Raw genomic sequence first — 16,208 nt, forward strand, 5'->3', positions numbered from 1 at the left:
GCCTCCCCCAATCCCCTCCAGAGCCCCCCAGCACATCCCAGAGGATAATGACAGCTGGGAACGCTGTTGGGGACAACAGAGCATATCCACGGTCTCCACGACCACTGACTTCAAAGAAGAAAGACTGCCCCGCAGACTGACCCCCATGTTCCGGGGACACTCTTCTGCCCTGGCGCCTGACTCGCCATCCCCTCCTGTTCAAATCTCCTCCTCTCTCCGCTGCAGTGATATCATCCCATTACCCGGCTCCTCCTCCACCTGTCTCCCGTGCAGGGCTCTCTCGCTCCCTGAGGAGTGGCACAGCGGCTGCCCTATTGTATGCCCGCCCACCCGTTTGCCCGACAACCCCACTTGGACATCTCACAAGCATCTCAAAAGGAACACAGGTGAAGTGCAATTACGAACGCCCTCCCCTCTGTCACCTCGTCCTCACCCCTCTCCAGTTTGTTCCTCCCCCAGTTCTGTAAATTGTTCCCCCACCCACCAAGTCGCCTTATGTGGTGGGGCCCACACTTCTGTTCCAGTGGCAAACCTTGTCTGGTCTCTGTCCCCTCCCTTTGTGATCAAGTGTGTCCTTTGGTCTAGACCACCGCAGTGATCCCTGGCACCCAAAGCCCTCCCTGAGCTGGCTCCTGCTCGGCCCCCAACATTCCAGTACATGGCTCTCCACTCCCTCGAGAGTCGCCTTTCCCACTGGCTGCCTGCTGGTCCCTATACAAGCCAACACTCTCCCCGTGCCCCCGGGTCTCTGTGGCTTCCGCTCATCTTCTGACCTTGCCCTTAATGTCCCTCCTTGGTTTGGCCTTAAGGAGGTCCAGGGGCGCCTGGGTGGCTCAGTTGGTTAAGCGACTGCCTTCGGCTCAGGTCATGATCCTGGAGTCCCGGGATCGAGTCCCGCATCGGGTTCCCTGCTCGGCAGGGAGTCTGCTTCTCCCTCTGACCCTCCTCCCTCTCATGCTCTCTGTCTCTCATTTTCTCTCTCAAATAAATAAATAAAATCTTTAAAAAAAAAAAAAAAGGAGGTCCCTGTGGCAACCTCAACCACTGCTTGCTACTCAGACCTGCTAGGGCAGTATTTTGTGATGATTTGTTTTTCATCACCACCAACCAAATTTCATGAAAGAGGGGGTGAGCTCACTCACACCTGCATCCTGGGAGCACATGGGCCAGGAGGAGGTGTTTGATAAATGGGGTGAATTAAAGGGATGGCCACATCCCCTTCCTTTCTCAACACTACCTGGGGATGCTGGAGTCCTCCAAAAACTAAAAGAGAGGAAAACGCAAGCGCCCCATGATCAATGACTGAGTAGCTTAAAATCAACCCATGAAGAGCTCAACCAGGGCATCAGGCGATGTAGCACCAGAGCCCTGAGCTGAATTGTTTGGTATACCAGATCCAGTTGGGTTTTAAAAGATTATTCCCCAAAGGATGACAAAAAAAAACCACAAATAAGATCAAGGCTTCATATTCTTGGGGCGCCTGGGTGGCTCAGTTGTTAAGCGTCTGCCTTCGGCTCAGGTCATGGTCCCAGGGTCCTGGGATCGAGCCCCGCATATCGGGCTCCCTGCTCAGTGGGAAGCCTGCTTCTCCCTCTCCCACTCCCCCTGCTTGTGTTCCTGCTCTCACTATCTCGTTCTCTGTGTCAAATAAATAAAAATAAAAATAAATCTTGGAAAAAAAAAAAAAAAAGGCTTCATATTCCCCCCCATTAAAGACACCCAGTTTTTGCTACTTTCTTTCCCTCACTGTGCAAAAATAAAAATAAAAATAAAATTAAAAAAATCCACAGATTCCAAGGGGTCAGATATAATTTAAAAAATTTAAGGAAGACCACAAAACGTGCTCAAGGAAGCGACATAAACACAGGCTAGCATTCCCAGTGAACTCAGGGCTGCTAAAACATGATACCAGGTATTATTAAAAAGAGCTTTAGGCTTTACAGACAGGAGCTACATAGCCCTGAACAAATGAGAACCCCTCAGACCCTCAACTTCCTCATCTGTAAAATGAGACATGTATTAATGTATTTTAAGAGGCTGTTATAAAAATAAGGCAAACTGCAGGGCATGAGGGCACTTAGAAAGACCTCAGGCAAACTGCACTGGCTGTCCCACGTCTCTGCCAGTCCCCTCTGGTTCCCATACCAATAGCACCAACGCTGCAACTGGGCCATGCTCCCTCATAGACACACATGCTGGCAAAGTCTGCCCCTTGCGCTCCAGGTAAATGTCTGAGGATAGCATTCAAAGCCTGCCCTCCCTGCTGGGGTCTCTGTCAAAGTGCATGCATACCCCTGTGGGACAGTGGTGGCTAGGCAAACAGCACAGCTCTACAGATCAAAACACTTCCTCAGTTTACCCTGATATTCTGATAAGGCTGTGGGGGGAGGAATGGAATAAGAAAGAGTGTAGCTGGAAGGGAGAGGGAGAGAAAAAGACGGATGGAGAGAGCCACATGTCACAAACACAGACAGAGAATAGAATGCTAATGCCACTGCCTTCCCAGAGCAGGTGTTCTCACCTGGGGTGACTGTGGGGAGAGAGGAACGGCTGTGAGCACCTGGTGGGTGAGGGGCACAATACACAGGATGGCCCTCACAACAGAGAAAGATCCAGTCCCAAAGGTCAACAGTGCTGAGGGAGAAAGAAGCCCTGCCCCAGACCAAAGGGTTGTCCCCACTGTCCCCACCAGCCCTGGCACATGTGAAGGGACCCGGAAGCCTCTCTAAAATCCAAAATGAATCTGCCCCTGACATGCACACCACTGCCAGGAATTCAGTCCCCAGAGGCAGAGGCTGACAGGGGAACCTAAGGCAAAGGGCCTCTGCCACCAAGCTGCAGGTAAAGGAGAGAGAATGGGGGAAATGGGCTGGGGAAGATCTGAAAAGAGAGAAGGGAAGAAAATGTAAGGTGGGGTTTCCCAGACTACAAAACACAGACTCTCTGTACAGAAGCACACACTCGCACTCTGGCTGAGCTCAGGGGACGATCACCAGCACTCGAGTCCACACAAGGAGACTGGAAAAGGAAGAGCATCAAGAGCATGGATGCCAGGTCCTGGCCTGCTGCCCCAGAGCTCAGAGGAGCCGACCCAGGGAGCGGTGGCTTTGATTCGGGTTCTGGATCTGCACCACTGAGAACAGGACAATCCTGGCAACAAAATGTTACTGCAAGGAGAGCAGCAGATCCAGGGAGGTTATGGGGAGATGATCAGAAGAAATAAAGTAGTAAAAATTTTAAATAGTTTGAGAACATGTTTTATTACTTGTCCCCCTCCCCTTTTTTTTTTAAAGAAAGAAGAATGTAACAGAGAGAATACTTGATCAGGATACCTTGCTCTTACCCCATTTTCTGATTTTATCAAAAACTAAGAGTAATCCAGCAACTACCCCCCCAACTTCCAACAGCGTCAAAACTATAAGTACTGTAAGCAATGTCAATTTCTTTTCTTTTTTTTTTTTTTTTAAAAGATTTTATTTATTTATTTATTTGACAGAGAGAATGAGACAGAGAGCACATGAGAGGGGGGAGGGCCAGAGGGAGAAGCAGACTCCCCGCCGAGCAGGGAGCCCGATGCGGGACTCGATCCAGGGACTCCAGGATCATGACCTGAGCCGAAGGCAGTCGCTCAACCAACTGAGCCACCCAGGCGCCCCAGCAATGTCAATTTCTTAATTGTGACAACTGTACCAAGGTTACTTAAGATGCTAATATCAGGAGAAGCCAAAGTGACAGAGATATAGGAATTCTCCGTGGTATCTTTATAGATAAAGAAAAAGTTTTTAAAAATCAAGACAAACCAAAGATGATGCTTTTCTGAACATAATCCCTGGCTTTCTTCTGAGCCTTGTGAAACCGCTACTGCACAACTACGTGGATGGCAAGCTCAGAAGGGCAGGTCCCCAGCAACAAGCCCAGGGAAGAAGACAGGTGGCCCTGACCGACCACCAAAGGCACATCAGATATCCACTCACTAAGTCTGACAAAAGAACACACCTGCCCCTCAGGGTTTGGAATTTTAAAAGATTCCATTTTGCAGGGCAAAGGGAGCTATTTTCCCATCACGATCTTGGTTAGTTAGGCTAGGAGGCTCTGAGACTAGCTCCTCTCTTACAGGTAGGAAATCTCAGGAAGAAGAAACACATGTGAAGCCCTCTACCAAGACGGACACGACATCCTCATCACCCAGGTACACTGCAGTCCTCGGAGGTCAATGCCCTTCGTTTATAACACAAGTCGATGGGCTTCTTCAGACAGCCTCACCCACTAACAGAAGTGTGAGAAGAGCCCGGCTGTTCCCTGCTCCATGACTGCCACGAAGCTCGTCCTGCACAGAGGGAGCCACCTCCACCTAGCCTCCAGCCCAGCAAAGAGAAACTCACCGAGAGCGCGCTACTCAGGAGTATTTCTCTTTTCCTATCACCCACGACACACGTCCAGTTGCAGATCTTCACAGTTTGCATGACACACTCCACACGCCAAAGCACCCACTGGAGACCACAGCCTGAGGGCCACGGGCAACTTACCATGTTTGGCACGTTGGTGACTGAAGCATTCTTGATGTCTGTAGGGAAGGGAGGCAAACTATTGACCATGCTCTGTTTGCTGGATAACTGGGGGTTTACTCCAGGGGCTCCCATTTGCTGCCCTCCAGTTTGACTAAAGGGTTGTCCGAATGGACTTGTGTTACCAGTCATTCCCATCTGAAACAGAAAGAGGCAACATGAACGGTCATGACACAATCACATACAAGAGGAAGGGCCTCAGAAATGCTCACTTTGACCCACTGAAGCAAAAATCATTACTTCTTGTGAAACCCTCATTTTAATTATAAATTGAACGCTCATTCTCCAGGTTCCATTTGGGTTACCAACAGAGCAACTTGCTCCAATGGCTGCACATAAAGGCAGAACACCAAGAAGCCTCTCCTGACAGCCCCGCCTACCTCCTTAACCATCATCCAAGAGCCAGTGCCTTTCCCCCCTCACCCCAGCTGTACTCCTCACCCTAACACCCCCATGCCCCGACAATGGCAGCAACACATTAAGAAAATCATCTGGAAAACGGAGCTTCCAGAATCACTGACAAAGGGGAGGTCCTTGAGTTTAATCCTGAACCACTCCCAAGTAACTACTTTCTTTCAAATTCCCCCATCAGATTGAAACTGTTTCCATTAGCTCAAAATAGTAGTAGGCATGTTGACAAGGAAATGATATAACCTCTGGGATTCACTTTAAAATAATCCCAGGAGGCAAGGGGTTGTGGCAAGAGGGGCCTAGATGAAAAGCGACTGGCCATATGTTGCTAACTCCTTTTTTTAAGATTCTTTTATTTATTTGACAGAGAGACACAGCGAAAGAGGGGGAGTGGGAGAGGGAGAAGCAGGCTTCCCACCGAGCAGGGAGCCCGATGCGGGACTCAATTCCAGGACCCTGGGATCATGACCTGAGCCGAAGGCAGACGCTTAATGACTGAGCCAACCAGGCGCCCCATGTTGCTAACTCCTAACCAGGTGACAGGTGTGGGGAGGTTGTTATACTACCTTCTCTAATATCACAAGTTAGGGTTGAGGGCTCCATAAAGAAGTTATTTTTTTTTTAATTAATGAAATAAAATAAAACATACAATAGCTATAGGCAAGAAGAGGAAGGAGGAGCACCCATCTATGCCTCCCTTCAGCTCCAGCCCATACAGGAGTGAGCTCAGGAACCTTGCAGCAATACCCAGCCCGGCCCGCCACTCTGGAGGGATTGGTTTCTTTAGTCACCTGCCCCTCTTTTCCTCAAAGTTCTAATATCCTACCTATTGCCTGGTGCTCGCTCGACTTCTCTGGTGTTTCTGTGAGTTTGATGTTTGGAAAGTGGGAGGAAGGGTTCCCTAAGGGAGCATCTCCTAGGGAAGAGCACTGCCTGCAATCAAGAAACCATGGCTCAGCTCTCCCAGCCAACCCCACACGGGGACCACTGCTGCCGGGCAACTTCCATTCATTCACTCCTCCTATGGACCCTGATCTCACCTGTAAGATGAATGTCTTGAACAAGAATTACATTATTTCTTGCAGCTCTAAGATTCTAGGTTGCAAACAAACCAATGCTCACCAAAGCTGACCTTTCTCAGCTGCAATGTCCACATAAAAACACAAACTAGTATAACCAAGAAGATCTTGCTCCCGAGCATGTTCATATGTGCAGGTGGCATCTAGGCATGGCCCTTACTGCTGACATTTTCACCTTTTTGAAACTGAACACGTTCCAGTTGCCACTTTTACCCTACTTGCTTTCCTTGAGTAAATGGAAACAAATTTAAATTCAATCGAACTTCAAATTCAACCTGAGTAACTGAAACAAAAACAAATTCTTCTCAAAGCCCAGTAATTAGGCTTAACTTTCAGTTCAGATGATTTAACCCAAGCGACATGGTAGCTCTTAACGGGCATTTTCTCAACGAGGTTCCTTCAGTTGTTATCTGAAACTGAAGAACTGAAGCAAGAACTTGTATTTTCAAAAAGCATTACCCCAAATTAACAAGAAAAAAGTAATTCTTTCTCTCAGAATTTCTGTTTCATTGAATAAAACCAAACCCTGTTCTTAGTGCCCCAAGAATTTGCAGAAAAAACATTCTTAGAATTTCTACTTCCTGGATTTCATTTAAAATTTCTCTACTTAGGACACGTATGCTAGAAGGCATGTGCACCATTCACGCCTCCATGAACTCGCCCTGTCCTCGAGGTCAGCCAGGACTTCCTGAGTGCCTGCTGTGAACCATGCCCGGTTTTGAGCATGTGTAGATGCACCTCTCCCACCTGTCATGGAGTGCACTCCTTAGAGCCACCAATCTGACAAACAAGAAAATGAATGTTGTTGTGGAAGTTTCTAGCATCAACAAACCAAACTGGGTAGCAACTAGAGGGCAGGAAGAAGTAACTGTCCTCCTACTCACACCAACCATCCAAGGTCGTCACTCTTTGGTGCAGAGGGAAGTAAGTACCAAGAAGCCAATGAACTCCCAAAGGAGTTCTGTGAGTCTCGAAGTTCACCCAACCTGTTCTGAAAAACCTATTTCTAGAATTGTCTTGCCAGGGTGAAAATGAGTTGGGTAGGTGGTCTGGTTAGTTGGGTACTACTTGCCTGGTGAGCCTCTGGGCAAAGCACTTTCTAAGTGGCTGAACCAAATGTTTCAGAATGTTTGATGCACTCTGACAGATTTTTCTTTTTTAAAAAGATTTTATTTATTTTTTTGTCAGAGAGAGAAAGGAGAGCACAAGCAGAGGAAGCGGCAGAGGGAGAAGCAGACTCCCTGCTGAGCAAGGAGCCCGATGCAGGACTCGTTTCCAGGACCCTGGGATCATGACCTGAGCCAAAGGCAGATGCTTAACTGACTGAGCCACCCAGGCGTCCCACTCTGACAGATTTCTTGTCACTTTTTCTTCTTTTCTTCAATCAACAATGAAGGAAACTATCTCAAGGTGGTTTTGAACCTCACAGGGCAAGAACCAAGGTAAGTTCAAAGATCACAGATGGCAGGTAGGGAATGTCCAACTCACGGGGGACTATACATTTAAAAAATGGGAAAATGCCATCCTTAGTCTATGACAACACACACCTCCAGAGATCAAGCACATTGAGTCCAGGCTACCTGCAGGAGGTCAGGCTCTGCTCCCTCGGCCCATAGCCCGCTCCAGGCTGACCTTAACCAGTCAGAGCAAACAGGAAAACCAATGGACAGTCCTACAAAGGGCTGCAGCCACCCACCTCCCCCGTCGTAGACTGTCTTGACAGAACCTGGTAGAAATGAAGGCTACTCTCCAGTCCTCGCCTACAGTTTGGGGTAAGAGCTATTCACTTCTAAAGATTTGTAGATTTCTGAATTCTTGTTCTATATTTATTCTCCTTTGATCAGACTGAATACATATGGTCCAAGCCTAGGCTAACACACATTGTTGGCACCAACGTTCATAAGGAAGTAGTAAAATCAAAATGTCTATTTCCAATTAATAAACATCTACATATTTGTTCTAATTTCCCAAGTTACTTTATAACGAGTTTGTAAACTTGGCTTTATTTGCAACTGAAGTTTATCAGGATCTGGCTTAAGGCTGCTAGAGAATGACCCGTGTAATCTTTTCAATAAAATTCAAAAGGCAGAACAGCAGAAATAGGCAACTGTTCAATTGATGGTGAAATTTATATAACATGAATAAATTAAAGCCTATGGAATTAATATTTATATTCTGCCTCATTCAGCAACAGCCCACACATGTTAACTCTATTCTTTCGGAGCTCCTTTAAGCACTGAATTCAAGTTCAATCTCAAGAAATGGGAAAAGTGGACAAGTTAAGTACCTAAAAAAAAGGCACGCTCTCCTATAATGAAATCTAAATTAAATAGGTCTACCACATTTTCCCATGAAAAAACATTCCTGTAACCAGGTGGATCACTCATTGGAAAACCTACTCATTCTGTCGTCTGTGGCTCTCACTTCAACAAGAGAGTAAGACATGTAGATGGCAGTCCCTGTGCACAGGAAAGCACAAACTAGATAAGAAGGAGAGAAAATTACTAGTGCAGATCCAGAGGCCTACCTGCCCCCCCCAACTACACAGGGATGTGGATTACGTATTAGCCAAAACAGGGCTCTAAAACACGAGATCCGAAGAGAAATCTCTCTTTTGAGTTTAGTCCAAGAAACCTGAACAAGGGGCACCTGGGTGGCGCAGTCTTTAAGCGTCTGCCTTCTGCTCCCGTCATGATCCCGGGGTCTTGGGATCGAGCCCCGAACCAGGCTCCCTGCTCCGCGGGAAGTCTGCTTCAGCCTCTGCCCCTCCCACCCACCTGGCTTGTGCTCTCTTGCTCTCAAATAAGTAAATAAGTACTCTCAAAAGGTAAAAAAAAAAAAAAAAAGAAAAGAAAAAGAAAAAAAGAAACTTGAACAATATCTGCACTAGCCTTTGTTACTGGAACAGACAGTGTCTGAAGTAAATTGTAGTAACAGTGCCTGGCCCATCAATCAAAACCTGAAGTCCTGAGCTGTCTGGCAAGTAGGTGGGTGACAGCCATCTACAGGAGGAGGACAGGACGGACGATGCTTCTCTTTCTACTGTGACAGATATGTACTACAGATATACTGTGCAAAGTATAAAACACTACATAAGTCTTTGGCATTATCTGTCATAATACTACTTACGACAGTCCACCCTAAATCTGTCTTTGGCATAAACCAGGATAAGACTTGCCTTCCTGGAACATACATCCCCTCTGTGTTCTCGGGCCCTAGTACGTAGTGGGTGCTTATTTAGTATTTGGGGAACGAACCAGATAAATGAGCCCTCTAAGAGACTACTGCATTACACAGCTGCTCAGAACAACAGAGACCCCAACATCAGCCCTGAAGGCAGATGCAACTGAGGAACTGGGGGCCAGTCACCACTGGCTGGAGGGGCACTGGGAAAGGCAGGAATGGTGTCCCTCCTATCTTCTAAATACCCATCACTACAGACAGGAGGACAGAGCAGACAGGCAGCCTGCTGGCCATGCTGAATTTCAGCACGACGAGACCATGCCCTCGGGAGCTGGTTTCACAGGAGGATGATAGCTCTGGGGGGCATCACAGTATACACAGGAGCCTAGCCCGGCTGTAAAGCAGATTCTCTGCACTACATCCACTGGGCCAGCAAAGCCTTGGCTTTGGTGCAAGGCTCCAGGCCGTACCCCCTCTCCCCCAGGCTTCCCACTGGTGCAACAAAACAGATCTATCGGCCTCAGTGGTCACCAGTGGCTGCCAACAACCTCCTCTGCTGACCTCAGCATGTGGGACAAATATTTTTATTTTCTACTTGTGTCAATGCAACTATCAACATATAGTACTGAAAAAACAAGCTCTAAGCTCCCCCCCCAAAACCGCAAAATTCTCTCCACTACACTAATCCTAAGAATATCTTTACTGCTCACCTAATCAAATAAGGTAGTAAACTAAACATCAAAGAACTAACGGGGGGGAGGGGTTGGTTAAAGAAAAATTGCACTGACAGTAGAAATTTCCTCCCAAAATAGGTTTCTACAATAGTGGCAAGCCAAGTATCCATGTTCTTGCTCCCTGGTATCCCCTAAAGGTTAAGGATGCCTGCCCTGGGGGAAGGAAACTCCTCACTGCCTGTCCCTCTCCATTCTCAGGGAAGGAAAAGCTCTCCCCCAATCTCACACCCCTGCTACACACGGGCCTTTTCTAGTAGACAGTCTCCTGTCCAAAGACGTCAACCACTCATGTAAACCACCACCCTCACAAATGAACTCTCCTCAATTTTCATCTCCAAACATCCTCTTTTCAACACACCCTCTCAGGAAGCATCAGATCATAACCACTTATGAGCGAAAAGCCTGAGAGAGACGATGCCGTGTGACCAGCTAAGAATATCTGGAACAGGACAGAAGGCAGAGGCTGAACAGGACCAGCAGAAAGATGCTTCCACTGCATGATTTTACTTAAGAGTCAGCCAGGCCTTCAGAAATGTTTTAAGTGGCAACAAATGTGGAGTTTGATGTGGTTTCGATGAGACCACTAAACACATTCTTTTTCAAAAGATGCATTCTTCAGCAGTTTTCCTCGCACCTTACATACACTTAAAACCACACTACACAGCACGGCAATCAGAGGAAGTACTGCTCTGGAGGGGCGTTACTGATGCTCGTCAGAAAACACACAGAAAGGAAGCAGAGTATGACCTTAGAAGGGACACCTGGGCAGGTTAGAATTTTCAAGTGTGAGGGCTTCAAAGTATATCTGGTTTGTGGATGAGGACAGGGGGGCCCAGAAAGCTGAGGAAGACAGCCAATCAGATGGAGAACTGACCCTGGCACTCCCCACCGCCTCTGTGCTTAAGCAGAACCGTGTCTCCCCCAGCTACACCTGACCTGGTGCATGCATGGCACGTGATACTGCTGGACAAGAAGGCTCAGTCCACAAGGACCAGCGGCATGGGCAACAAAGCCAGCCCAAAACAAATTAAAGTTTTACTGGAACACAGATACAAACAGGATTTCATTCAGACAAGCAGCAAGCTGTAGCTAAGTGTACGGACTCTGGGGATAGTTACCTGGTCTGAGGGGAGCTCTTTGCTAAGGGTGAGCTGTGTGATCTTGGGCAATTTACTTACACCTCTCTGTTCCCTGGTTGTATTGTCTCTAAAACAGACATAACAGCACCTCCTCTTAGAAATGAGAGACGATTACACAAACCCACAGATGTAAAACATCAGGAGGAGGTCGTACTATTGGTACTGGCTAGGATGCTACTATCACTTGGTGTGGGGAGGAATGGTTTCACATTAGATAGGATTTCTTTCAGAAATATGCTTAGGGTAATAACAAAATAAGTGAATGTTTTTCAGAGAATGTGTGATGGTGGGGAGCGATTCAGACAGAATCAGAGGGAGAGGCCAGCTGGAGACACTGGCATTGGATTATGAGACATTTTCAGAGAAACATGAAATAAACTTGTGACAAACCCCATCCCGTGCATTTACCAGTTGTAGCAATACTTATAATGGGCAACTGTTTTCAAGCTGTCCTAGCAAACCACAAACATTTCCAGTTCTCACTTCAGACTGTTTTCCAGCCTTAAAAACCATACTCAGAATGTTCATTTCAATCTTAACATATACCATAAGCAATAACAATGTAACACCAGCACAACCCAGGCCTAAACTTCCTGGGCTGGAATTTAAACCAAAACCTGGAAGAATAGGCCTACAAAGAAAAGAAACTGAGGGGATTCCTGCCTGTAAGTTGGCCGTGACACAGCACCAAGTGCTCCATCCTGATGTGGCTTCAACCCGGCCCAACATGTTCACTAGCCTGAAGGGTCCAGCCTGTTCCTTCACTTGCTGGCAAACATGTGAAGCCACAAATTCACACAGGGTGTGTAAAGACAATGCAATTTCATACACCAGGGGCAAAAATCTGCCAAATAATTTAAGAGCCAGAAGTATTCTTTCTTTTCAATGACATAAAGAACCAGAACTAACCCAGAGTATGGCCATATCATTTGTAAAGCCAAAAGCATTTTCTCTTGGCAAGCTACCATGGTTGGGAGAAAGCCAAGAAAAGCAGTTTTCATGGAAAGACATGGTCGCATTCAGTTGTCTGCTATCACCCGCTTGCTCTTGGAATCCTTCCAGTACCTCAACTTGGCAAATAAAGAGTAAGGAGAAATATGCAACAGATCGCAATGCCAAAGCCATGGCCTGGCCTGTGCAGAGTCACCTGGAGCAAGGGAACCGGGCACAGGAGAGGCCCGGCCCACCTCATTGGACTCCACTCTTACAACGTGGCCAACTTGGAAATTATTCAGGGAAATCTATAGCCCCTGAGTCTGGACACTTCCCTTAGACCAATAAATCACAACTGGAAGATCGGTAAGAGTATTTAGCGATGCTCGTGGTATTTCACTTGTATGATGTATGACCAGAATGTGACTTAGAAACAACAATGGACGCTGCTAAAAGGAAGGTGATGGGACAGCAAATCACTGCCAAGGCTTCAGGCCTGGGGCCTCATCTGTATTCACCCAGAATTCACTCTAGAACCTTCTAGCAACACAACTAGTACCTTAGCAGAGTTGGAGCTATCTCGGCATGTCACAGCAGTTAGATACACCAGCTCTCTGGAGCGTGGCCCTTGACAGCTCACTGGCAAATGCAACAGGCCAAGGTCAGTGGGACACTGTCTGACATCGTGGTTCTACACTCATCAGCTGTGTGACAAACCTCTTGCCCCCTCTAAGTCTAAGTTCTCCTCGGCTGTAAAACATGAAGCATTCAGATGACCACTAGGTGATCTTTAAAGTTCCTTCTGAGCCTAAATCTGATCACTTTTTTGTTTGAAACAATCAGTGCTTGAATCGCATGAGGTCCACACTCCTGGAAGGCCCAGCTACTCACAGTGGGTGTCAACCGGAGACTCGGAGTTGAGCCAAGTGCCAGGCCCTGGGGCAGGAGGACCTCCCAGGGTAATGCTCCTGTGGGGATCCCATGGAGTGGCCAGCAGCCTGTCCCAGAACACTGGGGATCTCCCTGCCACCCACAATGCACAGGTCCCAGGCTTTCCACAGCTCTGCACCCTCCACACCATCCCAGAGTAGGTCACAGGCACAAAAATTGCAGGTGAGGGCAATGAAACTACAATCAATTCCTTCCCCCAATTCTTCCAAGTCCAAATATCTTCTTAGGTAGAAAAGCATCCTCATTAGGATTGAGTACTCCTTGCAAGCAAAGTAAAGCCCAGCATTAGCCCACAGCAACCACGGAGAGAGAAGAGAAAGGAGAATAAGATGATAAAAGAGTAAGAGAGAAAAGGGAAAAAAAGAAAAGCATTTTATTTTACAAAGAGTGAATCTTGATGAAGATGAATTTTAATTTACACTGCAGCTCAGCTGTGGCACAATGTAATAGAGATCCAGGCTTTCAGTAATATACTCCATGACGCAAGCCTTTAGCCCAAGCCCTCTGCAGGGAGCGCACGCCTGTTAGGCTGAGGAGTACTCTCACACAGGCATTTACAGTCCCCTCAAAAAGCGAGGAAACAGCGCAGATGGAGCACAGAGGAACAAGGCAATGTCCACATGGGGAAGGACAGGTAAAGGTGGGACTGAACATGCAAAGAAGGCTTTGGGGAAGTGAGCCCATGATTATTATATCAGAGGAGAAAGAAAGCTGAAGAAAATTCAGAAAATTATGTTCCTCTTCTACCTTGGGGCAGGAAAACGGAGTAAGTTCTTCAAACAGGCAGGGTGGAGGGCGAGCCCCAGGAGGCAGGCACGAGGACACAAACCTGGGGCTTCCTGTGGCCTCCTCCTATCCAGCTTCTTGGGCCTCAGCCACAAGACGACATGAGGTTTAGGTGCTGCCCAGCTTATGGAATGCCATAAACCTCAAACCATGAAGCACACTCCACTACTACTCTACTACAGGACTGTTTCACACACACGTAACTCTACTTCCAACCAAACACTGAGTTCTGAAAATGCTAATGAAATACGAATGTGTCCAGTCCTCCCCATTGGTGATTCTGGTGAGGAGGTGGAGCAGGGCTTTTGAGGACGCCCAGAGTCACCTTGGCGCGCCACACTCTGCACCGTGGTCACAAAATGAGGTGTGGGAAAGCACTTGGGAAAGCGTGAAGTTGATAGAAGGCAGCGGTGGCACTCCAAGTAAAACTCTTCTTTTACTATGAAAACTCATTACTGATGAAGGGAAAATGTTCCCTGCACATTAATTTGTAACAAAAGAATACAAAACATATAATCCCCATAATTAACAGATGTGCCTGCACACACACAGCAAAGAGAACACGTTTTCTTTCTTTTCTTTTTTTTTTAATGAGCTCTATGTCCAACAAGGGGCTCGAACTCACAACCCTGAGGATCAGGAGTCTTAGGCTCTACCAAATGAGCCAGCCAGGCGCCCCGAACACCAACATATTTAATAGTGGTGACTGTAGAGGGTTTACAAGCGATTTTTTAAAAAATTTTATTTATTTATTAGAGAGAGAGAGAGAGAGAGAGAACGCACAAGCAGCGGGAGTGGCAGGCAGAGGGAGAAGCAGACTCCTCGCTGAGCAAGGAGCCCGACGCGGGACTCGATCCCAGGACTCTGGGATCATGACCTGAGCCGAAGGCAGACACTTAACCAACTGAGCCACCCAGGCATCCCTACAAGCGATTTTTAAAAGTTTTCTTCTAAATATTTTCTGTATTATTCAAATCCTCTACACAAGGCATTATTTTATAAGGAGAAAAGTTGTTTTTTAAAGCTATCCTCTACTCAAACATCCTGACTACCTATAGGGATAAGACGACCCCTGTTTGGCTGCACATCCGTATTTGAAATATTAATTTAAGCTGTCAACAGACACTGGTAAAACTAGGTAGATCAAACTGATTATGACTGCCAGAGATTACTCTTGGGTCGTAATTTAATCAAATTCACCCTGGTTATAACATGGCTATAAGTTGTCACACTCTGCTCTAATGGATTATAGATGTGGCCAGAAAAAGCCTGAACAAGGCTTAGCCACTCAGCCATGTCCTACCACTCTCTGCAAAGAAGGCTGAAGAAGGGAAAAGAGAAGCAAATACAGTCAAGCCAATCAGGATATAAAAGGTGGCACACTGCTCTACTGGCTTATGTTTATCAACTTGGAAACTGCACAGTAGATTCCTGGTACAACAAAGGCACAGTTACCCTGTTACCCGTACTCTGGTTTGTAATTCAGGCCATTGGATACTATTCCATTCGAACCTATGTGGTACCTGAGCTCTGGAGAACAACAGGCAGGAGACTGGATCATGCGGGATTTACCCGAATGTCTCTGGCTCCCAGGTTTAGACAGGAAGGTGCATTTTAAGTGGAAAGTACCTATTTAAGGAGGAGGGGACAGCAGCTATCCTGTCTGCCCACCTGCCTCCTACCTCCGAGCTCTGAGCAGTGACGCTCTGATCTTTGGGACAGTGGTATCTGAAAGGCTACGGCAATATGCATGTTTACTGACCATGTAAGCATCTTCCAGGAAGGAGACACTCTGGGACAGTGGCGGTGCACAGCATGCAAGGCCGTGCCCTCCCAGGCCCAAGGAGAGACACAAGCTCCAAGGAAACCAGATGTGTGAGGTGAGCAGCTAGCACGGACATGGAACACTAAGTGCAGTCTGAAGAGGGCAACGGGGTCCTGGCCCAGGGAACAAATGGCTCAAGAGGTCACACCTGAGCTGCGCTAAACAGTAACAGTGATAGCCAACTTTGGGAGCTACTGTTCTGCATCATCACCATGCACGAGGGCACAGGAAGACCAGTCAGGAAGGGGTCTGAGTATCCACTAGGCCTAGAGAAGTTTTCATTCTTGCAGTTTCAAAGTCTACCTCTACTCACATATCCCCAACAATAGGACTATGTGACCAGCCATCTGGCTGGGAGTTAACTGACAGGTCTAAGGTATTAATTAAAATGAGCACCAAGACTGGAAAGAGCAGGAGTAAGCTGGTTATTAATGCTGATGATCACTCATCAAAGCTAAGCACTGTCTCAGAAGAGCATCATTCGCAACACCGCCAGCCAGGGAAGAAAAGGTGCTGTGATCCATCCCTCCAATCAGATCCTGACAGACTTGTTCCGGAGTCACAGCCACCTCCACACACCTTTCCTTCAACGAACCCACACG

The 16,208-nt window shown here is 47.2% G+C and overlaps 1 protein-coding gene across 4 annotated transcripts in view; it reads right to left on the reverse strand.

The window, feature by feature from the left end:
- LOC110588014 (CREB binding protein) overlaps nt 1–16,208 on the reverse strand; it is a 123,793-nt gene that overhangs the window by 63,513 nt on the left and 44,072 nt on the right. For all 4 annotated transcript variants that reach the window (XM_044915595.1, XM_021698287.2, XM_021698285.2 and 1 more), the window contains exon 3: nt 4,527–4,703. In XM_044915595.1, coding sequence (XP_044771530.1) covers nt 4,527–4,703 — 177 coding nt within the window. The remainder of the gene's footprint in view (nt 1–4,526; nt 4,704–16,208) is intronic.

Source organism: Neomonachus schauinslandi, chromosome 5 (assembly GCF_002201575.2).
Source record: "Neomonachus schauinslandi chromosome 5, ASM220157v2, whole genome shotgun sequence".
In the NCBI taxonomy this organism is placed as follows: domain Eukaryota; kingdom Metazoa; phylum Chordata; class Mammalia; order Carnivora; family Phocidae; genus Neomonachus; species Neomonachus schauinslandi.